A 27,166-nucleotide genomic window follows, 5' to 3' on the forward strand; every position below is an offset into this window, starting at 1 on the left:
CCTCATGAGCTTGGAGTCAGGACAGTCTGAGCTGGCAGCTGATGGCAGACCGCAACAGTAAGCCCATGGTGCGCCCCATCTGTGCCTGGTATTAAAGCAGGCTCACACCCCAGGGCCAGAGCCACCATGCCGTGTAATAGCTACATGGACATAGGCACAGTCCTGAGGGGGCCAACAAGTCGCCCACTGGGATGACAATGGCAGCTTGGTTAACACAAACACAGTCCTACATTCACACACGCAGACACACAAAAACTGCCACATGTGCACTCAGAGCGAAAGAAGGGGAGGAAATACACACTTGGGCAGGAGCATACATGTAGCTCTGGGTTGTAAAAACACTTTAATGACACACAGAGTACATAACACCATTCCGCCGCGGTCTTAAAAACAGCGTGCCGCTTATTTTCCTGTGAGCGAGGTTAATTTTTGTCTCGATTTCTGTCTCACATTCGGGTTGGACATTGTTCTATGTGCACATCCTGTTGTGCAGCTCTGTGAGTGTTTTGTTTTTGTCCAGAGGTGTGTGTGTGTGTGTGTGTGTGTGCGCGCGCGCGCGCGTGCGTGCGTGTGTGTGTGTGTGTGTGTGTGCGGGCATGTGTGCAAATGTATGGCTGAAAACTGCCAGCACGGTAGCAACGTTGCAATCGGCTATTTTCCGTGTGTATTTTACAACCTTCAGCCTCCAGACATGCTTAAAATTAAGTGAATATAAGTGAAGAGAAAAAAAAAATGCATTCCTGAAATATTTGTGGGCAGAAGTGGAGTAAGTGAAACAGGGAATAAAATGTATCGTAAGATTAACTTTACGGGCTGAATTACTCAAGTAAGCATAGCCATTAATATGAAAGTGATGTGACTATGTGTAGATCAAGGAATTTCAAGAGTATCTCCCTTTTCTTTGCTTTTACAGCCTTTTACAATCTACACAGTCAGGAGATCACATATCACCGGCATTCCTGCTGTATGAAAATATACAAACTATGGACAAAATTGGCTTCTTTCTAGTCCTCCGTGTTATTCTTCACTGACTCTCTGTGTCATTGCTAATATTCCACGCTGTCGCATCTGTGTTAACAGACATCTTGACAGACCAGTCAGTGACATTATGAAGGCACAAACGTGATAGTAATTTTAGAATGCACTGATATTTTCCATATTCGGTTTTGTAACAATTTTCAGTCAATTAAGACTTGTTCCCACAGGAGACCAATGGATTATTTAATCATTTCAGAGTATAAAGCCTTATGACAAGGTCAGAGTTTTGGGGGTTTTTTTTTGGTGTAGAAAACAAACAATTAGTTCTTAATTGAGCCTGATTAACCTAATGAGCCTGAGTTGAATGGACTTCAAATCTAATTCTGCTTTATTGTCATTCTTACCATGCACTGAAGAAATACAAGAAAATAACTGATGCTTAGCAGGAGCAGATGCACATCAAAACATTGGTTTTCAAGAGATATGTCCTGTGTTGGACAGGTTTCTTGTGGTTACCACCCTTGTTTCACAGCAAGACGACCCCCGAGTTTGAGTCTCGGTTTTAAGGCCTTTCAATACAGAGTTGCATGTTTTTTCTCCTGCTACCCCGGATTGATCCCACAATCATTTGAGCTTAAATGATGAATGTGACTGTGATTGTCTACGTCGCTGTATTTGCTCTGTGGATGACCTGTCCAGGGTGTACCCTGCCTTCATCCCTTGTCAGCTGGGATCAGTTCCATGACAATGAATTTGATAATGCTAGGATGGATGGACATTCATATCAGATTAGATTAGATTTTTTTCGCGTGCGCGCGTGTGTGTGTGTGTGTGTGTGTGTGTGTGTGTGTGTGTGTTTGTGTGTGTGTGTGTCACATATGCATACAACAGCAGTGAAATGCAGCGACTCTCCACCAAGGCTTTATGAAGATGAAAAAAATGACAAAATATGCAAAATATGTAGAATGTAAAAAAAAAAAAACACAAACAATACAAACAGCATAAACAGGTAAAACTCTAGTACATGAAGCATCAGATCTGTGTTTGACAAAAAAAACACAATATTCTTAAGTAAAAATCAAAAACAGGATCGTATTGTGTACCAGAAGAGATAGAAACACACGGTCTATATCTTGGAATCGACTTAGATTTGAATTGCGCTACTGGCTGATCAAACGAGAAGTCACTTGAACTAAAAAGGCTCCTTTCTCCAGGGCGCCCTGTCAATCCTCACAACCCCACTGACCCTCCTGCTGCCGTTCCCTCTCCTGGCCGGTAGAGGTCGCAGCCGAGCAGGCGCTGAGTGGACGGGAACGCATGGATGGATCAGAGCGCTCCCACATGACAAAGCTACAGCGCGTCTGGAAACCAGGAGACGGAGAACGGGCGTTTATATTTGTTTCATTTTTTTTGTCCGGAAAAACAAACAAACAAAAAAAAAAAAAACCGCGTCGACAAGATCAATTCTGCATCTTCACCTGCAACTCGGCTGTCAAACAACTTGCCTCCTAGTTTTTGTGAGACTAGTACCGAGGCGCGCCGCACCTCTTGCGTCCTCCCTCCTCTTCCAAGTGAACTTTACAGGGATGTTACACAGTGAGCATCACCGTTGCTCGATGTCCAGATAGTGGAGGAGTAACTGCAGGGCGGATATAAAGACTTGAACATCTGGAGAGACTCGTTCACCTTCCTCGTCTTCTTCTACTACTTTTTTCCCCTCCGTTTTAAAAAGCCTGCACAGAGAGAGAAAAGGAGACGAACCGAGTGTGTGCGTGCGCGCAGGAGAGCGAGAGAGCGAGCGAGAGAGAGAGAGAGAGAGAGAGAGAGAGAGAGAGAGAGAGAGAGAGAGAAAAGTCGCACAGGTTTTTTCTTCTTTTTTTTTTTTTTTTTGGGAGCTACGCTTTCATGCCGTCAGTCTTGCGGACTCTGAGATGGACGTCAGATTTTATCCAGCTCCCCCTTCAAGCGTGGGTTCATGTACGTTACCGACTGACTCCGGTTTGGACTATTACCACTCCAACAAGGTAAACTATTACTACTTTCCCTTGACGACGCAGAAGTGTATTGATTACATGCTGTGCTCCACACACCGTCCGCTGCATGCGATCCGGACACAGTGCCACTGTTAGTGGGAAGTGATGCACTCTTTTGGTTCCCGTGGGATGACTGAGTGGAGCGAGCTGCTTTATCAACCAACTTTCTTACATTTTCGTGTGTGCTTGCAACCCCAAAAGGCTCCACCGACACCTGCTCCGAAGGCAGGTTTGTGTTTGTGTTAGTTAAACAGAGCGACAACAACAACAACAACACATTTCGAAAACAAAACTGTGCATTGTGCAGAAGCATGTCCGGTGCGCAGACTTGGAGCGCACGAGTCTCTGTGGCGCATTGGGATAAACTGGCAAACGCTCTCCGACTAAACCTTTTCAAACGGATTGTACAATTTTGGATTGTTAGATATACACCGGCAAGTTGTTACTTGTACGCCACAAAAGAAACATTTGGGATTGAAATGCAGAAGCATACTTGGGGGCTTTCTGCTGCGCACCATGTTCCCACATGGTCAGTTCACAATCGGGCCAGTCAACAATTATCACGATTGCGCCCAAAATGTGATACGGACAGCTTGCAATGCGTCCAGGGCCATTCATGACACCTGAAACGTGTATTATTTCATCTTGCGACGGAACAGTCTGCATCAAAAATGATATCTCACTTGTCCTCGTTAGTTGAAAAAAGTATTTTAATGAAGAGTATTGCCTTTCCGATTCGTGCACGCTTGGCTGTCAACACCTTTACGCACCAAAGTCCAAAATCACTAGAATAGACTTAATTACCTTTTGGGGAAATGATTATTCACTAGACACCTAGAAAAACATTATTCACGATGAGCTTTATTCTAAAGAATTATACAATTGACTTTTATTAGATAAGATTTTGTTTTCATATCGTGTCTGACAGGAGAACCTGCCTCATGAATTTCCCCTGAACACACGAACCAGTATTTATTATTGATGGATTCTTTTATTTATATTTTGAAGTGCAAATACATGCTATGAATTATTTATTACTCACCAGCTTCTATTTAAATGAAAAAAAAACAACAACAACAAAGTTTTAAAAAAATCTGCTGGACTCAGCTTTTGTTTAGCGCCATGAATTAATTTTTTGAATTGCATAGTTATTGGGAATGCAGTTTAAAGTCTTCAGGCCTCCTGTAAAAGATTCCCTCGCCTTCACTGTTTTCTATAGTGGAAATACTTTGCTTTACAGAAAACAAGGCTTGGCAGTTAAGCATTAGAAATGTGCGCACATGCCTGCTATATAGTCCAAGTCAGAGGCAGTAAGGTTTCTTTTCCTCTGGTCAAAGTAAAACTTGTGTAAACATTGGCCAGTGACTACTGGGCAGTGCTGGAAGGAGGCATTATGCACCCCCTGGCCATTCAAAAGGGTTTGCTTGCCTTTGCACCTGGAGGGACGCCAGCAGGCAGTTAACATTTACTGATGACAAAGTGAAACGTTATAGCACAGTACAATATTTGAGTTGTTAATCTCCTCTGTTCATACACACAGGCACCTGTATGTATACATGTTACACACACAGTGAGCTCTACAGGCACACACACTCTCACACCCACGCTCACAAAACACTCGCCTGCAGAGGGGGTTTGGATTACAATGCACAAGCACTTCACATCCACTACAGTCATGCCTTAACTTCTGAACCTGCAGCTCAAAGAGAACCTCATCATTACGTGACTTCAAATCGCATCTTTATTTTTGCCCATTAATTGCAAAATCCCCTCTCAAACAGCTGTTTTTCTTCATTCCGGCCCGGATAAAGACGCTGTAAATTCCCAGTTGTGTGTTAAGACGCACACAGCCACACACAACGTTGCTGCAGATGTGTAAAGATCACAGGAAGACCTGCTGCTTACTGACAGAGGCGATGCCCCGGGTCTCGTAGTATTAACACAATGAACTGTACCAGTTATCATGATTCAGGGAGCGTAGAGCCTGTTGGCCCAGTGAGAAGCAGGTTTGGGTTTCAAGGACAGAATCGTATAACGTTGTCATTACTAAAGTAACAGCTGTGACTAAGATGTAAAGTGACACATTATCTGCACTGCACTCCTGCTGCTGCTGCACATAGCTGTTGAATAATGATACAGGAGCCTCATATGACGTATAAACACTCGTTCATCAATATGATAGTTTCATTTCAGGAGCAGAATACAGTTGATTGCATTGTGTTTGAAAGGGCCTCATTGGTTTCAATCATCCTAACTTGCAACAACTAGTATTTGATTTGATGATACCTGTGTTTTGAAATATATGTATTATTTATTTCTAATAGCGGTTGCATCAGATGTTTGTAAAAAAAAAAAAATAAATTGATTCTGTTGAAATTAGTTTTGAAGGTAGGTTATAATCTAAGTGTACATCAGGATAAGAATACAGCACATGGATTAAGTCCATGCGTTTCCTGTTTTATCCCGCATCATCTTCACTTTACACAGGCTTAATAATTATAGACAGTGGAAAAAAATAGCTGGTGTGATTGTGTGCTACTTTACAGTATGCGTGTACCACACAGCACACCAGGAAGTAAGCACAATGCTAAGTACATAGATCCATTTATAAAAGCCCATTACTTCCTGTTCTCGAGGTGTCAACTGAAAACACATCTATCTGAGAGTGTGACCGATGGATGACTGTGAATTATTTTGCATAAACAGTTTTCAGACGTTAGGTCATTCAGCTGCGCACCTGAAAGGGTTAAAACTGGAGGCACGTAAAGAATGTTTAAGCTGAAAATGGTTGGAGCCGATTGACAACATTCACAGCGATGGCTGATTGATGCATGGCAGCTAAATAGATCATTTTGACAGGGAAAAAAAAAAAAAAAGAAGAAAGATACAGACGCATGAATGCACCTGACCTTTTTTCATTTAGGTAAGAAAAATCAACAAATCACCTCAGTTTGAACTTGCTCAAGTAAATCTTGCCTCACACATTATTGAATGTTTTATGCTTTTTGTGAACTTTGATGCGTCATAGTAATCGAAGTGATCCTCAGTTATATAGTTGTAACGAGGAGGATAAAACATCAGAAACACCTGTCAGCGCCACACAATTCAGTTCAGCAACACCGCAAAGTACATCCTGTAGTCTTAAAGTTGCTTCAGCACCTCCCTGAAACAACACTGTAATCTTCATGAAGGATTTATCTCACGACTACTGGCTGTTATCTCCAGTCATACTAGGTGTACCTAATAAGCAGGCATTTAAGTATAATATGATTATTTTTCAAACAAATCCAAATCATCTTGCATAATCCAAACACACAATGAGAGGGGGATTATATTTGGACAAAAAAGGGGGTTAATTGTACTTCTCCTTATTTCATTGTGAAGCTTTTCATAAAACAACCTGTGAGTCAACATTTCAGGACAATGCAAAGAACAACACATCAGAAAAAGCATCGATTTGTGTTTCGCAGAGAACCCCACGGCTCTGTTGCTCTTCTTAACTCCGTCCAACTTGCATTGTCCTGCACTTGCACAATCACTGTGAGTCATCTTTACTTTTCGCCCAAGATTTCTCCTAATCTTTTTGAAGCCTCTCTGTATCTTTCCTCGCTGAGTGGGAGGCTTGTTTGTTCAGCGTACACTCAGCTGTGTATACCAGCGCTGAAGGCCACTTCTTTGCAAATGCCTGTTTTAGTGGGAGACTATTTGTCAAATGCATTATGACTTGTGCATACCCCCGGGCAGAATCACTCCGGTGAAATGAAGTTGGATAGATTACTGTAGATGTTCCACTTTCTCCTCATTCTTTTTCTCCTCTAAGAGCACAGTGCCCAAGAGAGAGCCTCTCATGTAATTATACTGTAGTTACAAGTAGGTTTATAATCCAATGGTTTGCAGATGTTATTCTTTACATCGTTGAAGTCTCCTCCAACTGACTGTATTTTATTTATACGGAAGCGTATTTTGTGTAGGACTAAAAATGCCTGCATGTGTGAACCCCGGTGCATACATAATTGCTAATATGCCTTTAGGCGAAATGCGCAAAGCATGTTTAACAAGATAGCTCTCATTTATACATGAAGTTGATTGTCCCTTGTTTTACTTTGTGCACTGCTCCAGGAGTGTAAGTAACAAGCAGCTGACATTTGTCCACTCAAACACTGATGATGCCTGCTTTTGCAGAGCACGTAACACCCCCCTTTCAAGTGGTCCATTCCATTTCCAGTACTGTCCAAATCACTATATTAGTCATGGGATACTTCAAAGTATGGACAGAATAATTTTATTTTCCATGTTGAATTCTCAGAATTAGATTTTTTTTTCATATATATATATATATATATATATATATATATCCACCCTATCTTTGAAACATGACTGTAATAAAAACAGAAAAATAAGGGTTATTCCAGCAGTGCCTCATTCTGTACACAGAAAGAAGTTAATTACATGGAGGAAAGCATTCTTGGGTCGACGGCGTGGAGTTGGTTTTTTTTTTTTTTTTTTTTTTCTCATTGTGCCCATTCATAACATTCTGCTGACTGGCCAGTCCGAGTTGCAATATCCCAAGCATTCTCACTGGGAAAAATGTTAACCCATGCATGGCTCAAATGCACACTGGAGGGGAGAAAATGCAGCTTATGTCGCACTGCACTTCACTGGTAACTCTCAAAAGTGGTGCATTCATTGTTCTAACGCAGCTGCAGGTGGTTAACTCAAAGTGCACTGGCTTATGTAACGAACATTATATTCAGTTCTCCCTTATAAAAACCATTAAAGACTCTGCGCTTTGTGATGTTGTTTTCTGGTCTTTGCCACTTCCTGGCACTCTTGGCAATCAAGTCTTTCGGTCCTCTCACTTCTCCCCCTCTCCGTATCCAACTTCTTCTCTCATTTACCTTCCCAGCAGCAATGTCAAAAGGTTATGGAGGGAAGCCGGATCGCCCGGGGCTGATTGTGTCTTTGAGTTAATGATAAGTAGCTACAGTGTTATTCTCTGGAGCAGTTGGGGCTCAGATAGCGTTGTGTGCACAGGCCATTACAGTAGGAGGAAAGTGAGCTATTTACGAGGGTTTTTAAATCACATGTTAAATAAAACACAACAAAGAGAGGAGTGAGCGATACAATGCTGACTGCATTTATTTTTCAGGTGAAGAGGAAAAGGGGGAGTTACTTGCAGAAGTCGGCATTCTTTATCATTAATTTGTGTTTATTCAGCTATGTTACTGTATAGTTACAACACAGGAAAAACCCCCAGTACTCCCACATCAATGATACTGTAGTTTCTATTGTATAGCTGCACTTACCTCAGATTTCTAGGGGTATTTTAAGGACAATTGTCTGTACGAAGAACAAACACACACACAAAAAAAAAGAATGCAGCTGTCCATAACAGGGAATAAACCCCTGTCGGCTTGAGTTTAACCTGCAGGACAGTGAAGGTTGCGAAGCTTCAACCGGACTGTGCAGCACTCTCGTCTCTCTGCACCGTACTTTATAATCTAGACCAGACATGACTCAGAGCTACTAGAGGTGTTAAGAGGGTCATAAGTCATGTATGGCTGAAAATAGATACTATAGTTTATCCTGCCTGGTTAGCTACTTAATCACCAAGGCCCTTAGAAACAGGCTATTTATGTTGATGATTGATTTTAATAACCACCAAGAATTGAGTCATGACAGTGCATTTTTTAAAACTCTTCCCATTATACTTTGGTGATGTAGTACTGCTACGCAAATCATTTCTGTGCTGGTTTCACACGGGAATCTATCACCCAGTAAGTGTATTATAAGAAAATCAGCAGGCTGCTTGAGGGATAAGACAGAGAGCAGGTTTTTTTTTTTTTTTTTTAAAGCTTGGTGACAAGCACAGTAAACTGGAACTTACTGCAAAACCCAGCTGCATCACAAGATGTCAGAGTAATTTCAATTTTGACGTTGACTGTGGATCTTAGCTGCCCGGACTTTGCCAAACGCGTGCCCCTCATTAAATCACATTAACCCTAATTATCGTCACAGCCCCTTGAACGCCAAAATAGTACAGCCAGGCTTGACTCCTGGATCCTCAGCTGGGTGTTGGGTGTGTGTTTCAAACCCTTGTGGCTTTAGTAAAGTCCAGTCCATTGTGCCAAGGTGGTTTAAACTGTCTTCACCTCAGGAGGCCAGTGGTTTCTCAGTAGCAATCGCTTTGACTGGCTCTCTCTCTCTCTCTCTCGCTCACCCCCCTCCCTCTAGCAGCCCAGTTTCCTTGTGCTGTTTTATATTCACTTCTTGATTGGTTGGGGGATGGGGTGGTTGAACAGCGTTTGAGAGGTTAGCTGGTTAGTGAAGGGAGGGGGAAGTAGAACTGCTGTGTGCATAAAGATAGAGCAATGAGTGAGAGAAAGAAGGGCCGTGGATGGAGGAGAAATGGAGAGATTTCTTTTTTTTTTTTTTTTTTTTAGGGGTACTTTATTTTTGAGCTCGCCATTGAGTCTGTAATGTCATTCAACGATGTGGAAACCAAAATGAGCCCTGCCACCAGATGTGTTCCAGTCCAGATAGCGACTTGAAAGACAGACGTTTATTGTTTTAGTGCATTTGGTGTGGTTCAAACCCAAACTGCATGAAATGCTGATTGATGGATTTCACTGAAGAATGTGAGTGCATGTATGTGTGTAAGAGAGAGAGAGAGAAAGAGGGAACGAAGAGGAAAGTGAGAGAGAGAGAGAGAGATCTGCTTTATCTGATTCATTTAACCATTTCAATGGCCTGTTCATTGCCCTGGCTGCTGATGAGAAGTGAAAACTGACTGTATTTCTCTGTGCTACTGGAGCATTTCAAAGCAGGTTCGTCTGCTTTCCATCAGCACAGAAATGGGGGAAGAAATACCCCCTCTAATGCAATCCTTACTGTATTGCTGGCTGTGCTGTATGAAGTGAAGTGTCCCTTTGACATCTACACAATGTGGTCTTTATATGTTAAAAAAAAAAGAAAAAACCCAAACAAAACAAAATCATATAGCGTAAAAACATTCCAAAACAAGACAAGAAGTCGTTGAAAGAGAGGCTTTTTCTGTAACCATAGGTCAAAGTCAATTCGATGATTCAAACTGCTCTAACGTTTTGTTCCACAACTTTTTGTCTTTGATTCACTCAACAACCGAATGTATTGTTGCTGCTGACATTTAGCAGAAATTCACATGCTCGGTGGTTTTGACACCAGGTCAGGAAGTGCACTGTTGAGACTCTTTGTCTCTTTTCGCGACGGTTTTAGGATCCCAACTGTGAAACGCATGTCCCAAATGATCGTACTGTGGCAATTTGTCTTGTTCCTATTGTTTTATGATTAAGGTATCAGCATGCCAACATGGAGGCAACAAAGGCAAAACATTTTCACTGTGCAGAATGCTGCAATTCCCCCAGCAAGAAAGCCGATCTTCATTAGGATAATTGCTTCATTTCATTCATAAACAAATAGACCACAAAGTGATTATTCGAGATGCAGGAGATTATGAGTGCTGTTATTGGCCTTGGCAGATTTGTGTAAAGCAGGCTTTGGTACATAAATTAGCGTAACCATTGTATGAGAAAACCATATCAACATTTCAAATAAGCACAGACGGAGCTCATCATCTCTCGCTTTCACACTCGCCATACTGCGGGGATCTCACAGTTCATCCAACAGTTTGTTTTTCATTTCATCTCACTGGGAAAGTCGATGGGCAGGATATGAAACACAAAGCAGTGGAAGAAAAAAGGGGCAAGGGCAGTTTCTGGGGCATCTTGACAGATTCGGACTGTGAAAGTTTGGACAGTTTGCAGACACAATAGATGATCGGTATTCTGAATATCACAAGGCTGGAATGGACAGACTTTTTTTTAATTTTTTTTATCTACGTTAGTTTGATTTGTTGACACTTCAAATGAATGTTTGGGGATTCATCGTCAACTTTTTTTTTTTTTTTTTCAGAAGGAGACAGTTGGCCTAATCCTTGTTGTATTGCTGGTTTGTTGTGTGAAATAGTTGACGCGCATAATGTTGCGCTTTACACAAGTGTGCCGTTTGAGGTGTAACACCTCTTTTCTTTTGACTCCTCGGCGCGTTGGGTGTTTCTCAAGAATAGGTCAGCGAAGATGCGGTGATCCAGCAGATTCCATAGGATGAATGTATGAAAACAGCCATAAACACGGTGTCGAGGAATGCAGCTGTCCAGTGTATTAAAAGAGGTTCGCAAGCCTGGGCAAACATGAACAGTTGTCTTAGCTTCCTGAGGCATGTCCTGTGCAAACACAACTGGAGACGGCTGGTCCAGGTCCACAGTCAAAGACCATGGGCCCACTGAGTACACACATTCAGAGACATGCACTCTCTCTCACAGGTAGTAGACACACACACACACACACACACACACACACACACACACACACACACACACACACACACACACACACATGCAGATGCAAGCATGTACACACATGTCTGCAGTATAAATAAACACAAGTGGTAATGTGAACACAGACCGCAGAAATGCAGCCTTGTTGTTGCGCAGCAGCAGCCCACAAATTACTGCACTTTATAGCAGTATAGGGTTTGTTGAGTATTAACAGTTGACGCTGTGTGTGATCACGGCCATTCTTTTCCGAAGGTACAGTATATCGCGAAGACGTAGAATTAAAAAAAAAAAAAAAAAAAAAAAAAGTGATAAGAAAGACAACGAGCTTCATTTATTTTACTTTTTCAGGGGGTGTTTGACATCTCTAAAGATCACGATTAGTTGCTTCTGGGTTGCAGAGGAAGTTCGTCAGCTAGTGAGGCCGCCGAGGATTGGTGCTGTGCCATGTGCCGTTTGTCTCCGAGCCAAGTGTGTGTATGACTCCCCTCCCTATCACTACAAACCCACAGTCCCCCCAGGCCCCGTTTTTGCCTCAGTCTTGTAAACCACCTCTGGCACTTTTGGGCTTTGTTCATAATATTTTCATTGTAGCTTTGCCTTTCTCTCCAGGAATTTCTGTCTCTGTGACTTGATAGTCAGCCTTTGCAACCCAGTTATTTTCAGTGACAACCTAGTATAATACGAACACTTAATCTTATAGAAAAGCTACCCTATACTTAGATGCAGATGTAATTGCATTTCTCCCCCCCACCCCCATTTTTTTTTGCATATCAGTGCTGAACCCAGATTGAAAAAAAGCTTTTACTCCTATCTTTAACTTGAGCTTGATATTACCCCTAAAATGTTTCAAGTTTTTTGCTCCCAATGTGCATGCTCTCCTTATTATTAGTCGTGGTGCAGGAGCGACACTGCAGAAGCTGTGTCAGGCCTCTGTGTGTTGACTGGTATGTGATGTGTTGGTGCAGCTGAAACTGAGTGTATCCACTGTGCAAACACAGCAATGCTGGCAGTCCTGGTTTCACTTAATCTTTGACACAAAGGCACTGGCATGTGGCTGAGCTCTCACACCGATTCAATGATACACAAAAAAAAAAGTGCAAGGGAGTGAGAGAGGTGTGGGTGAGTGTACATAAATAAAGCGATAATTGCTTAAAGGTTCACAGATTTCACATGTGAAATGGTTTGTTTTATAATATCTATTTATTTCAATGGAAGGACTACCTTGTTTGAGGGATTTCTGTTGCCTTTTACAGACAGTTATTAGGACTTCCTGACGCAAACAAGGAAATGTGTGACTGATGCCATGCCTGGTCATTGCAGGACCTTATTCTGGGCTATAGTGTACACAGACATGCACACATACTGCCTGTCTGAACACATGATTTATTTGCCTGTCATCCCATAATTACCCACCGGGTAGATGGGAGGGCCTCTCTGAGATTATAGTTTGTCTGTGCCATAAAAATAAAAAAAATAGAAAGAAAGAAAGAAAGAAAAAAGAAAAAAAACCACAGAGACTTTAAACGATTTGCCAATAAGCTGTTTTAAAGCATCTTTTGATGTTTTATCAAAGACGGACATATTAATTGGAGAAATATTCATCATTGCTGCAGTGGTGGGAATGTGGGAGGCAAATAATTTGAAACGTTTCAAAATGGAAAACCTTTTATTTATTTATTTTTTAATGTATTTATTTATTTATTTATTTTTTTTTTTGATCCAAATTGTCATGCTATCTGGAGCTGTGTGCTTAATTGCTACCGTTCTGGCTCTTTTTTTTTTGTAGTGAAACATTACCTCCTGGCATCACAGGCTGTCGTTTGCATAGTTTGATCGTTTTCAGATGCAGAAGCGTCGCATTCTGATTCGTAACGAACGAACAATTTCACATCAAAAGGGTTGTTTCTGTGTTTTTTGGACGTGACTCGTGGCGAGGAAAACGAATCCAAACTGCACAGTGGTGACCTCTCATCAGACTTCGACAGGATTCCGCTGACACCAGACGTTGGGTAATAACCAGCACTTTGGCAGGAGAAAGGCATCGGTTCTTTGTAGGTATACACCACCTAATATCCTTTTAATTGACTTCACAGAAACTGTATCAAGACGTGCTGATGAAGTTACAAATTGGCTAAAGCGGCTCGCTCTGAGCGCCAGATCTCCTTGTTCCTCTTGGTTTGGTTTGTTGTACTTTCTGCTGCTCAGCATAATGACGCGAGTGGAAGATTTCAATTACTTGGAGAAAGTCAAGGAGGGTGTTGAAGTTTGGGAAATACAACATGAGCTGGTCCCTATGTTGAGATTGCGCCCATTTGGAATATAATTAAATTGGTTTGGCTGCTTGCCACAGAAAGAAAAAAAAAAAAAAAGTAAATTTCTTTTTCTTTTTTTATCATCTCAAATGAAAATGTATAGAGTGTTTTGCTAAAAAATACCTGGAGGGAACAGTGGGCTGTTGAATTTTTGTAATACAGCTTGCATTGTGCAGTTGAAATGAGTTTTGAGATGAGTTATCCGTTGTGGTTTCCCCTTTGACATTTCAAAGGTATGCAGCTTTTGAACCATGGATTTACTGTAATCTATTTTTTTTTTTTTCATTATTAATGTGTGGTTGAGTTATAAACTGTAGATTGGCTCCTCTGCCATTTCACTGGCTTTGCCACATCAGAAACCACAAGGCCACGGTGGAGGAGCAGACTTTGTAATAATGCTTATATATAGTCACATGTAAACCTCAGTTGTTGGTCTGAGAGACTGCTGTTTACCATATAGAGTGTGTGAATCTTTCAAAAGGCTCCTCTGTCACTCCACAATGTAACCAGCTCTTACTGAAACGTGCAGCAGACGATACAAACCGCTCTAATTTAAAAATAATGACCCAAAAATAAAGCCCGCATGTGAAAAACATTAAAGGGTGAATGTAGGATTTAAGATTTTGCACAATAGTGATGGACTGCTGAGCATTACCAAGGTATACATGTGTGGTGCCAGTGTCCATCAATTCATTTATCTTCTATTTACATCCAACTGGAACTCAGCTGACAGTCCAGCACAGCGCAAACACAGAAATACAGCTACAGGAAATTTTATGTGATCACTTATTTGCCTCAAATGGACATTTTCTGTAAGATGCACAGGGAGAACATGCACACTCAACAGAAAGACCCCCAAAGTCCGCATGTATTCTCGCTATGAGGCCAGACTGCACAGTAAACATTTCCATTTACAAAAACATTTCTGTCCACACAAAACCGGTTCGCATGCTGTACTATATCTACCAGGCCCGTATGAGCCGTGTAAAATACCGCAGAACCAGAGAAGAACAAGAAGACATGCTGGTCGTCAGGGGAAAGATGGAGCTTCATTTTAAATACTCAACAATTTGTAGTTCTGTTCTCCTAAAACTCCAGCTTCATATGGACTGAAAGCCTATCCCATACAAAAGTTGCAGGTACATCGAAAATATTGTCCAGGTAACCATAAAGCCAATAAGAATATTGGCATTGCAGCTCCCTTTCCTAAAATGTTTATTCACTCCGCATTTAATCATAACACATAGAAACTACTCGATAGATAAATATTTAAAAAAATAGATCCGTATTCTCACTTCCTTCCTGCTGCGTCTGATAAAATGAGCCATAGTTGACATTTGAGGTTGTTTTGGCTCTTATCAAGTACGAACTGATCTTCCACTTCTTCAAATGACCACCAGGAATAACCACAAAAAAGACAACATTTTCTCAGGATTATCTTTTTCTCTCCCCTTAGAAATTGTACCTTTTCCCTTTCAACAGCACTTTCGTGGTTTCCCTTCCAGCAATTTTTAGGCTGCATAATAATAGCAATTTCTGATTGGTCACAACAGCGTGGAAAATGTCTCGACAATTGTGTTATGAGCGAAAGAGAGAGACGGGGGAACCAGCGCCGAGATACGGAACCACAAATGTGAGTTGTTGACTTGTTGTGCGTTTGCTGTGTAGTATTAAAAAAAATCCAGCCGCCTCTGATCCACTTTTGCCTGATCTGCAAATGGATCGAGCTGCCCAGCGGAGCCGTTCTCACAAAATCAGCCTGGCATGGCGTTATAATAGCTTTTCCTTGTATGTGTTCTGTCAAATCAACTTAGCCTCTTTGGGTGCTATTTTAGTGTTAGTCACACAGTCGATAGAAGAACTTCTGTGTGTTGCCACTTGTCCCCGGAGAGCGCCGGCAAATATACTTGTATGTCCGATGCCGTAATCCCATCCTCATACTGTGACACTTTGGGGAAGTCTTCTTTGAAACCAGATCCACCAAGCGAGGCCGATGATGAGCTAATTAGCGGGGGTCTACCACTGTCGTGCTAATGGCTGTTTGTGGGTTTGTGGGTGCTGTAGCATGCATGTGTGTGTGTGTGTGTGTGTGTGTGTGTGTGTGTGTGTGTGTGTGTGTGTGTGTGTGTGTGTGTGTGTGTGTGTGTGTGTGTGTGTGTGTGTGTGTGTGTGTGTGTGTGTGTGTGTGTGCGTGCGTGCGTGCGTGCGTGCGCACTCATGCAGCACAGTTGATTTTTAGAGGCTTAATCCAGCATGCACATGACAAAGCCTGCTAAGTGAATCAAAAAGCTGTGTATCAGTGGAGACAAGGCTGCTCAGTCTTCTCGATGGTGCTGCAGAGATAGAAGCAATGGGCACACAACGTATGCCAGTTCACCTCCGGGGCATTGACTCGGCGCCACGATGCTTTCATGCTTTCATGTCTCCTGCATGTTGAATGTAAAGTCACATCTTAATGGAGCGTAGGCTTTATTTTATTATTTTTGTTTCTGTGTTGTTTATATGCCGAGCCAGATACATTGAAGCAAAAGTGTGTGTGTGTGTGTGTGTGTGTGTGTGTGTGTGTGTGTGTGTGTGTGTGTGTGTGTGTGTGTGTGTGTGTGTGTGTGTGTGTGTGTGTGTGTGTGTGTGTGTTGTGTCTGAACCGATTCTTTGAGAAACACCGTATAATGATCTGGGTTTTCTACTATAGCAGCTCGTAATTGTGTAAGGAAGGATAAAACAAACACGTGCACAAGAGGAAGCGGCGATGGAAAGATAGATCTTTATCTAACAGACAAAAAGAGGCGGATTGAGCAACTGTGCAGGCTTACAGAAAAACAGAAGAATAGAATAAAGTCAGTGTACACGCACACACACACAGACACACACAGACACACACACACATACACACACCTCTCATTTGTTCTAACGCACCTGCAGAAGAGTGAACCTTATCACATGACAAATAACAGGCTTCAGCAACTGAATGAGAAGGATCTTGCCAAAGAAGTTGTAAACAAGCCACATGAGCTGCTACCAGAGTTAAATTATGGTTCTGATGAGTGGACAAAAAACATCCGTGAACACATGGGAAAATTTGTCAACGTGGTGGAGGAAAATTGTAGCTGGATTGCCACATTTTGTCACGATCTGTCTGGAGGACAAAGGAGGGAAGAGCACACACACAGTTTACACCTAAAAATACATTTGTTTTATATAACAAAACTAAAGATAGAGCACAGCCAAGCCAGTGTGAGTATGAAGCCAGGGGGAGAGAGAAATATGGCCGTCTGCCACCACCTTCTTCTGCAGCCAGAGCAGGTGAGCTGATAACGTGTCTCCACCCACCACATTGTTGCCGTCGCAGCTGATTGTCAGTGAATCGGCTCTATTATTTCATCATTTAACGCCGATGTCACGTAAACACGAAGCTCTCAACTGGGATTTTTCCAAAACGTGTCAATACTATATGACCGCTAGCTCATTAATTCAGGAGCCACATTTTATTCTCAGCTGTGCAAGACTGGTAAAATAATGTAAAGTAACCTGTAAATGTCAACAATTCCAGAGTTTTTCATGAGTGATATACTGCAAGGTACTTGCTGAAAATGTTTGTGTTTTCGGCACTTTCTGCAAAATCTGTCATCGTCAGAAGGGAATTTTCTAAAGAAAAACATGAAATTCTGCATGTAGCACAAAAGTCGGGGTGCGTTTTCGTAATTTGACTAGCATTACTGCAACAACACCAACCTCTCGGCTACGAACTACGCTGCCATCTGCTATTCAGTTCCGCATGTCAGTGGTACTTGATGAATATTACTGAAAACGGTGCCGCCCCCAGAGGACAAACCAGGTACATTTTGTGAACGCTCGCATCTTGGAACGCATATAAATCTAAAGGTTGCGTCACCTTCAAGGGCTTACGAAAGCACAACAACATGCCGCTCGGTGCAATCAGATGTGCTGGAACAAGAATCTGAAGGATAGAAATGCAGGAACGTGTCCCTCCACTTTGCAGAGTCGGATTGATCCGTCCTCTCGGCCGGATTTTGGACCATGACCAGCATGTTTGACACCCCGGCTTTAAGCTGTTTGAACAAATCATCAGTGGTGTCCGGCGAGCTTCAATGTTTGTGAAAGTATTGTGGCTTGGACCAAGAAGGAGGACGGTCCGCTAACCATCCGCCAGCTTGATCTTTCCGCAGCACTTCCAGGTTTTCTCACGTTATAAAAACATTTCTGCTTTTTGCTACAACCTTGAAGAGTCCGCGCTCTTTCTGGTGTAAACCGGCTTTAATTTGGCTCATGCCGCCCGGTTGTGTGCCGCGTGCATCTGGAGGTACTCAAGTTTTTTTTTGTTTTTTTTTGACATCCTTTAATAATTAAGTGAGATTTGCTGAAGTCGCTCAGACTTGTTCGGGGTATTTGGCAACTTTTACTGCTAAGCTGCACAAACAAACCCAATCAACAAAGCCACACGAAGGGTAATCGGGTCTCATGTTCAACACAGAGGTGACAAATGAGCTAATTGGGGATTAACTGGTAATAACTGAAAGAGGAGAGACAAGTAGAGCGTCAAGCCTTTTATTTTTTTTTCCGTGCCACAGTCTGTGGTAACATTTTTTTTTCTTCTAAGTATTTCTCACCTGTCATGCTTTTGTTTCTATCTCTCTGGATTCTCCTTTTCTCTGTCTCAGGCTGCTGGATTTCTTTTTGCTCTTCTCTTTTTACCCCCCCCACCCCTTCTCTCTTTCTCTGGCTGATTCTCATCAGCCTGTATTAGTTGCAAATGCAGAACTAAGTAGCTGTGACAACATTCTCAGATGCTCCAGCTGCCACGGATTTATTGAGTTATTAAAGTAATGTACTGTGATTAAAAATGCAAATTTTCCTTCTAAATCGTATGCCAGCTTACATAGCTTTTTTCAATAGCTGATTTAATTACATGGAAAATGAAACAAGGGCTGATGATTCAATCTTTGCAGCCAATTGCCTCTCCATGCAAAAATGAATTACCTCGTGACACAGAATTATTGTTTGAGCTAGAAAAAGTGTGATGACAATGGCAATCTTCTGGACTGAATAATCAAAGCTTTCGCCTTTGCTGCCTGCGTAGCTGTTGAGTGCACGGGCAATTATATTTGAACCGTCACATAGTGTAGCTTACATTTTGTTTATATATCTTACCTCCAGGCCATAATGTTGAAAACGAGACTTTGAATTTTGTGAAGAAGCCGAGCCCTTTAAATCCTTATCTTGCTGCAGAAGTGCTCTCAGTTCATGTGGGGCAGTTTTACATTTAAAGCGTGGATTTTAAATGAAAAGAGAGAAGGAGAAAAGTTCCCCTGTTTTCAATATTGTTATGAATTGTATCCTCGTCTATTCTGCATAATTTCCTCTCCCCTGAGGGATTTGTTCAGTGTGCTTTGCTTGGCTCATTTTGGCCTCTCATTATGCATTCATGTATTTGTTTATATAATGCACAACACTGCGGCTTCGTTGGACAAATCTCTGTCTTCTTGGACAACATTGTCTATGATGCACATACGGCCACATTACTTTTCCTTAAATTCTGTGTTTTATCTTCACTTTTACTTTGTGCAGCTGCTTTCTGCTGCTGCATTTCTGTTCGCAGAATATGCAAGGCCCCTTTAAAACATCATGGGACTGAATCAGCCTCTTAAAAAAAAAAGAAAAGAAGGAATTGTCATTCATAAAATGAGATACAGCTCCTTCGCCTCGGCCGTGGTGGAGAAGTTTTGCTGAACGGCAGATAGCATCTTGCTGCGCCTCTAAAATCTCTGCGAGATGACCGGAGCACCTTTCCATATTTTTTGGATCTCCTCCAAATGTCTCAGTGTACTGTAACAGAGCCCCACCGGTATCAGCAGCACTTTACAGCCCTCTCCTGTCAGTGGTGGCTATAGGTGAGCGTGTGAAATATCCATGACCATGTCAGACGTCTTTTCCTCCCCGGACAGGATTGAGTCGTGCGCGGGGGGCTCAGCGGAGTGAGCGGCTCCGGCCTTCCAGATGTCCTAGACATAACAGAGGCTTGTCAGCTCTGTAGCCAGGCTCTAAATGGGTCACTCTCCTTGATATCACACAGCTCCTTCACAATGACCCCACTGTTCTCCTGATATTACAGCACACCAGGTGGCTCACTATGAAAGTCACAGCCAGACAAATATGGTCCTCGTGTATTTGTGAACAGTCACAAAAACACATGGCGGCTGATTTCTGAAATTTTGCTCCAGGATATAGAAACGTTTATAATACAAACACGTGAAGTATTGGATTTTTCTCTCACTGTATAACTTCAGGTGTCTAAGGATAGAAACCTCTATGCATTTTTTATTGAGTTGCTCTCCACTTTCCCTCAGAATAGTATGCATTGCTGTATGTAATGTGACGTGGAGGGAGCTCTACAGAGAGAGGCAGAGGGAGGAGGGGGGCGAGTAAGCAAACTGAGAGAGGATTGGGTGGATGGCAGTTCAGTGATTTCTGATTTATGGTTTGATTACAGTCTTTTCCATTCTGCTGAAGACTGTCTGCATTCATCTGCATCACGTGAACTCTTCCTCACATGGCCTCGTCATGCACCGAGCTCCGGCGACTCGTTCTGCCCCTTGTCAGAATGAAACACGTACGACGACACACAGCGGTGGGATGGCAGCGGTCTCGCACGCCCACAAACACACTGATTAAGAGATAAAATGGAGAGAAGCTCTTTCAGTCAGCCGAGTACCCGCCCAGCCCCCACCCTGCAGCCTGGCAACCATTCAATACCATTTACCTCCTACTGGGAAATAATATTGATATCCACAAATGTACCAAGTAAGAAGACAAAAAATATCGACTGTGTGATATGAGCACAGGTGTCCACCGTCTTGGATTCATGATATACCGCTCAGCAGAACCAAAGTCAGCATATTTATTACTACAAATATGAGCCAGGAGCCAAAGTCGCTTCATCTAGAATGTCAATGCCACTGCTTTGTAAGAAGACGAGCCTTGAAAATTAGACAATGGACCTTTTTTCACCTGTTGCTGGCTGGATATTCACGACTGAGAGCTGCATTCCATTAATAGGAGTGATCAGACCTTGGCGTGAAAGAAACACAGTCGCTGAGTGTGCTCCCTTTTTCAGCCATTAGTGTTTTTAACCAGCATCGATCCACCTGCATTTAGACCATGTTGGTGTATGAATAGGATGAAAGCAGCTGAAAGAGCCAGCCACTGATATCATGTCTCCCCTGGCATTCATTAAACTGTCATTCATTCTTGTCTGTAAGGCCTCTTACTTTAAATTCTTTAACTTCACACTCTGTTCCGAGAACTGGAGTAGATCATCAGAGTTCGCCTTGTCACTCAGGCTGATTGTGAACGACTTCAGCAAAGCTGAAAACCAGCAGAAGATCTAAATCTAGGTCTTAATTTGTAATTTCAATGCCTTTATAGTTGCGTCTTGAAATCCGGGACGGAACAAGGCTGTCAACGATTCACTACTACATACTGTTTCTGACATGTGTTTAAAATTCCATATCTTAATAGCGTTGTCGATAGTATCAAAAGTACCAAGCGATTAAAGAAAATGGTAGATTTCAACTTAATGCTGCCCAGATTAAACAAAGAGCAGTAAAGACTGATTAACACCAGTGCATGAAATGCTGCATTTTCCTCAGACTTTTAAATAAAACATAATTTCCTTCACATTCATCTCAAGTTCAATTTGTTTTCAAAATGCTGTGAAAAATCCTAGTTTATGAGCCTCCGGCATGTTTTTCATATGTGTGTGTGGGTGTGTGTGTGTGTGTGTGTGTGTGTGTGTGTGTGTGTGTGTGTGTGTGTGTGTGTGTGTGTTTATTATTGTTTTCCCAAGCCCATACGCACAGTGTCCCGTAGGGACTCATGTCACCATATGGTGATTGATTGAGCTCGGTTATACTGAGGGTTATGGTGAGGAAAACAGTAGAATCATTTGAGTCAACAGTAAATACAACATATGCTTGTTTATGTGTTTAAAACTTAAAAATGTTGGGAATTCAACAGCTCAGATTGGTTATAGCTCACTTGGCTCTAGTAATTGTGCCCAACTTGATGTAAAACCATCAGATGGCATAAAGAAATTGTGGTTTTCATAAATAATTTATTTTCACGTTAGAAATATGTGACATATTGTACTTACTGGATTCATGAGGAAAGTGAAAAGTTGAATTTAAGATACATTAGTTAAGTAGAAATAAAGATGCATTCAACTTCTTTACTTAAGTACAAGTAATTAAGTACAGTTTGTGCAAAACACTATTACAAAAAGTAACTTTAAAATTTTATTTTTTTATTCCTGTCAAATAAATGCTGAAGTATAGCACAGACACCTGGGAAAAAAAAACACCTAATGTACTACATTAACAAAGTACAAATATGTGATTACTGGTTTTGATTTGGTCTGTAAGTTATCATTGACTGAAGTCAGCCTGACAGTACAGAAGCAGCAGAGAGGAACTGATTATCTCTGGCAGCACACAGGAAGATCTGAAATTAACACCTACTGAAAGCAGATGTTACAATCCTATGAATACTGTAAAAAAAAAAAAGGTCCGATCAGAAGGTTGGCTGAGCTCGCAGCAGCTCCTTCGTCGGCAGGTACATTTGAATATGAACGGCTCCGACTGAAAGGTTGTGACCCATAAAGAGGGGGAACGATTTGAGTGAATCGTGCAGAGGGGAGAAATGTCAGAGTGAGAATGGCAGGAAATATGTTAGTGACAAGGAAAAAGCTGCCCCTGGTATACTAGAGCCCTGATGAGTAAAAATAGGGCATTGGGCAAGAAGGCAGGAAACCAGCCGAGCGAGGCCTCTAGTAGGAATTTCTTCTGGGGAGAAGAGATAAGGGACTTAACTCCCTCCTGTCTGGGCCGGCCGACTTTTACATGCGACATGTGATCACTGATCATTTATGTAGAGATGGACAGAAGAAGAAGAGATTGAAGAATTGAATACACGATTTGAGCACTGATGATGTGCGTGTGTGTGTGTGTGTGTGTGTGTGTGTGTGTGTGTGTGTGTGTGTGTGTGTGTGTCGGCGTGCTCCTCTGGGCTCTCTAATGATTTATCCGTTATCGAGCATTGACAGTTTTAATTAGGCCAAGACTTATGATGGAAATTGAGGATCATCTCAAGCTCTCTCACACAAATGCATGCACACCATCATGTGCACTCACAGGAGCACGCACTTATACACACGTGCACGTGTATATATACATTTACAAAAATATGTACAAACACTGTGGGGTCCAGCTTTTCGATTGGTTGTACCCAATAATGTAGTGACCACTCAAGTTAAAGTCCCCCAAATGTGACCTAAACAAGAACACCTACACACACGTTACACCTCACAATGACTGTACTCATTCACGCAGACTTACTTTCACCTCAACAATGATTACTGCCCGTCTGACTTGAACTTTTACAAGTTAAACCTGATCTTTTTTTTCTTCTTCTTTTTTTGGGAGCATTTGCTTTTTGAAGCCACAAGAACAATTCCCTTATATTATGGCTGAGAAGCACGCACACACGTTGAGGTAATGCCTCAGAAGTGGAAAGTACCGCGTATGAGAGTTCCTCAGGTTGGAGAGTGGAAGTTGGACAATAAACAGTGGCCTTATCAGACTCGGGGCAGAGCTTCCAACCTGATAGCCCGACATATCACTTCAACTCTTAGAAACAAATATGACCTCTACAGCAGCGCTCGCCTCGGCCCGCGAGCTCTCATGAATAAGTGACTTTTCTAGAAATGACCCTCACTTACAACTTTGCCCTGGTGTTTTCTCAGATTTTAGCCTGCTGCTTGCATTAGCTTCAACCCTGTGCTTCTTCACTGTCACTTTACCACACTGATCACGGCGCCTTCATTTGATTTGCTCGTCGTTACGTGACATCACAGGCACAAGATTTATCAGGATTTCCCACAAATCAAATTTCCAGGCCTGCTGGAATGTGAGATTGATGGCCAGGAGGAGGCGAGACAACAAGATGATTATCATATCATTGATTATAGTAATTTGTACATGGGGTGGCAGTCGTTTGGCTGATGGGGCGTTCACTGTCAAGTGCACAGCCGACAATGTGGCCAATTCTGAGAAATTGTGGGCGGTTTGGGAGTTCCTGGTGTGATCTTGAGCAGGAAGAAAGTGAGAAGTTGCCAAACATCTTGTCAAACAGCTAAGAATAGTGTACAACAGCTTAACATCAACATCAACAATAGAGGTCACTGACATGTATTATTTGTTTTTAAGTATTTCATTCCTGTGCTGAGAGGGGGTGGGGGGAAGAAATTATATCTTGATGGTGTAGATCAGTTAGAACGTTTTGCTTTTCTTCAAAGTACCCCCACACAGATTGTAAATTTCATGCACTGAAATAGGAACTTATCTTTTTCCGTCACGGAGGAGCCTACCAGCCGATCGTGTTGTGCTCCACAGACGTTGTGTCAAAACAACAATGGCAGGTCCTCAGAGGGGGCCCCACCTGTCCGACAAACACCCAAAGTGTAGCGGGGGGCGGGGGTCAGGGGGCATCCTTTCTATCAGGGGTATGCATTTTGACATAATACACGTCATAGCTCCTGCACAACACAAACAACCTCAGTGTCGGTTTGTCCACCCTATACCACCAAATCTTAGGCTATAAAGACAAGAGAAAGTCAAGCGCGGGAGATAAATCCGTCTTTTTCTCTTTTGAAGTAAGGAGCTCTCACACCTTTATTTGCACTTTTGGTGTTGCACTTTTGGTGTTGCTGTCCATTGTCGCCAGTATAAACAGTTTACATGCAAATTCTCACATTTTTCACATTTTTTTTATAATTTTTTTTCTTAAGCCTCAAGAAAAAAGAAGAGACTTTCATGAACTGTTGAAATATTTAGGTCAGAAATGTCCAACTCATTTCAGTTCAAAATGACAGCATAATGGTCTATAAATAATCAATACATAACAAGAACCTTGAATGTGTCCCTTCTGACTTAGTGCACAGAAATATGAGTATGTGGGGATTTAGTTCTCTATTTCATGTATTTCACCTTTAGTTTACCTTTATTGAAAACCAGTTCTCAGGCCTATTCCGGCCTCATGTTAGAATGAACTACCGTAATAATGTCAACTTCAAAATGATTTTGTTCCATTTCTTTAGGAAGGCTAACGGCAGTTAGTTGGAAGGAAGAGATCATGTACGTATTTGAGATTTGAAAGGCACTGAATTACTGCAGCCATTTGACAGAATAATAGTGCAAAAAGAAAAAAGGTCTGCGATGATTGGAGTTTAAAGACAGAGGTGTTTCTTTTTTTTTTTTTTTTTTACTTTACCCTGAGGAACAGTGTTGCATAACCGTCCTTATCTGTCCTTGTTGCATCCAGTTGCTGTCGTATCGAGGACACAGCCTCCCCTCCAGCAATATTGCTGTATGAGACAATAACCTAAATACCTGTTGGATTTTGGCCTTTCTTGCTCCGTGTTTTTTTTCCTCGCTCTGTCTTTGTGATCCCATTTCGCTCTCACATTCACACTTCTTTTCTGTCTCCTCTCTCTGCCTCTTCCTCCACATGCGCCCCCTTACCCACACTCCCTCATGGTCACTCTCTTAAGTGATTGCTACATTTCATCTCATGGTAAATCGGCCGTCAGCCCGGTGAGCTATCATTATGCAAATGATGGGCAATTCAATTTCAGTTGGTCGGAGGGGGAATTTCTAATTAGGGTGAGGCACAGCACTCAAGATGGAGAGAAAGATGTAAGGGCAGAAAGACAGTAAGGTGGAGGAGTGCTGTGAAAGGATAGCGGAGGTAAAGCAGGGAGAGTTTGAGGAGAAATCCTGGAGAGAGAGAGAGAGAGAGAGCGAGAGAGAGAGAGAGAGAGCGAGAGAGAGAGAGAGAGAGATGGCTGGAAGAGAAGTATCCATCCACAAAATCAACACCTGGATTACAATTATACCCTCCAGTTTTCAGAATATTTGTTGTTTGTCCCCGTTGTTCTGTTTTTCCATCCTTGACCAGCTAATTTCTATTGAGTACCGACTTATGAGTTCTTAAACGGTTTTCATGCTTCCCTCCATTCATCTTCCACACCACTGCATCAAATTCAGGTTCGAGGTGGCCTGGAGCTTCGACCAGCTGAATATTGGCAAACCCAGATTAAACCCTGGACAGATCAAACACAGAGACAGTCACACACAATCACATTCAAATCTACTGGCAATGTCGAGTCACAGATTAGCTTCAAATACATGCTTTTGAACTTAAACCGGAGCACCTTGGGAAAAAAACCAACAATCCATCCATCCACGTCCCAAACTCTACTTGAACCACAAATCTAGGAATGTTGTCATTGTGAAACAACTAAACTACAGCGAAGCCTCGTTTGTGAAATACTATATATATATATATATATATATATATATATATATGATTGTTAATCAGGCATTTATATTGATCTATCTTTTATATATACAACAATTTGCATTTCAAACGACCTACTTTAAGCTTGAATTGCCCTACAATGCGCTTACAGAAAATTTACTCTGTTGAGTATAATCAAAACAACATAAGGTGTTTTGATATTTATTGTGATGACCACAGTTAATCTAACCGCAGCATTGGCAAGTTTGTGAATTACATTTTTACCAATGATTTTTCTTGATGTCACGCTGCTGTCACAATGGAGCCGCACTGTGCAGCGGGTTTATTTTGATTGAGTGTCTCTTTTTCCTCCCATTGCTGTAATGAAGCATTGCACTTGTCTGTGTTTTTTATTTATTCAGCAGCCCAGAGGGACACCGTGTTTCCTGCAGGGAAAAGACGAGGGGGGGGTTAAAGAAAAAGAAAAAAAAAAGGAGTTGGTCAAACTTTTTCATCTTCATTAAGTGATTTCCCTGCACATGTGGGATGGTTCGTATCCTCTAGTAGCTTGTTATTGCTTAGTTAACCATCATTTATGAGATGATTTATGTTAGTTCATCTTCCCGTTCCGCACATCCAGATATATCTCAACACGTGTAGGTGTATGAACGTGTTGGGGACACACACACACACACACACACACACACACACACACACACACACACACACACACACACACACACACACACACACACACACACACAGAACAGAGGATTCAGCTGAGATCAGCAGCTCACCCTAGGCTGTCAAATATTCTGTCAGCACAGCCCAAGAATCACAATTGGACTCTTTGGGAGGCATTAATTCAAAGCACCGTAACAATGCTCTCTGAAACCAAATCAACTGCCTGTAGTCAGCATATCAACTCTCAGCTAACTCCCTCCCTCTATCTCTCCATCTCTCTCTCTCTCTCTCTCTCGCTCTCTCGCTCTCTCTCTCTCTCTCTCTCTCTCTCTCTCTCTCTCTCTCTCTCTCTCTCTCTCTCTCTCTCTCTCTCTCTCTCTCTCTTCTGGCCTCCGGTGCTGCACACACTTTCT

At 42.1% G+C, this 27,166-nt stretch overlaps 1 protein-coding gene across 4 annotated transcripts in view; it reads left to right on the forward strand.

The window, feature by feature from the left end:
- The first annotated feature begins 2,643 nt into the window (after positions 1–2,643).
- The window catches only part of tox2 (TOX high mobility group box family member 2), a 97,215-nt gene continuing 72,692 nt past the window's right edge, over positions 2,644–27,166 (forward strand). For 2 of the 4 annotated variants that reach the window (XM_080461013.1, XM_080461014.1), the window contains exon 1: positions 2,880–3,002. In XM_080461013.1, the coding sequence (XP_080317139.1) occupies positions 2,910–3,002 (93 nt within the window). In that variant the 5' untranslated portion in view covers positions 2,880–2,909. Of the gene's footprint in view, positions 3,003–27,166 lie in introns of all 4 variants that reach the window. The other 2 variants (XM_080461015.1, XM_080461012.1) reach the window with 2 other exon arrangements.

This window comes from Lipophrys pholis, assembly GCF_963383615.2.
Source record: "Lipophrys pholis genome assembly, chromosome: 4".
Taxonomy (NCBI): domain Eukaryota; kingdom Metazoa; phylum Chordata; class Actinopteri; order Blenniiformes; family Blenniidae; genus Lipophrys; species Lipophrys pholis.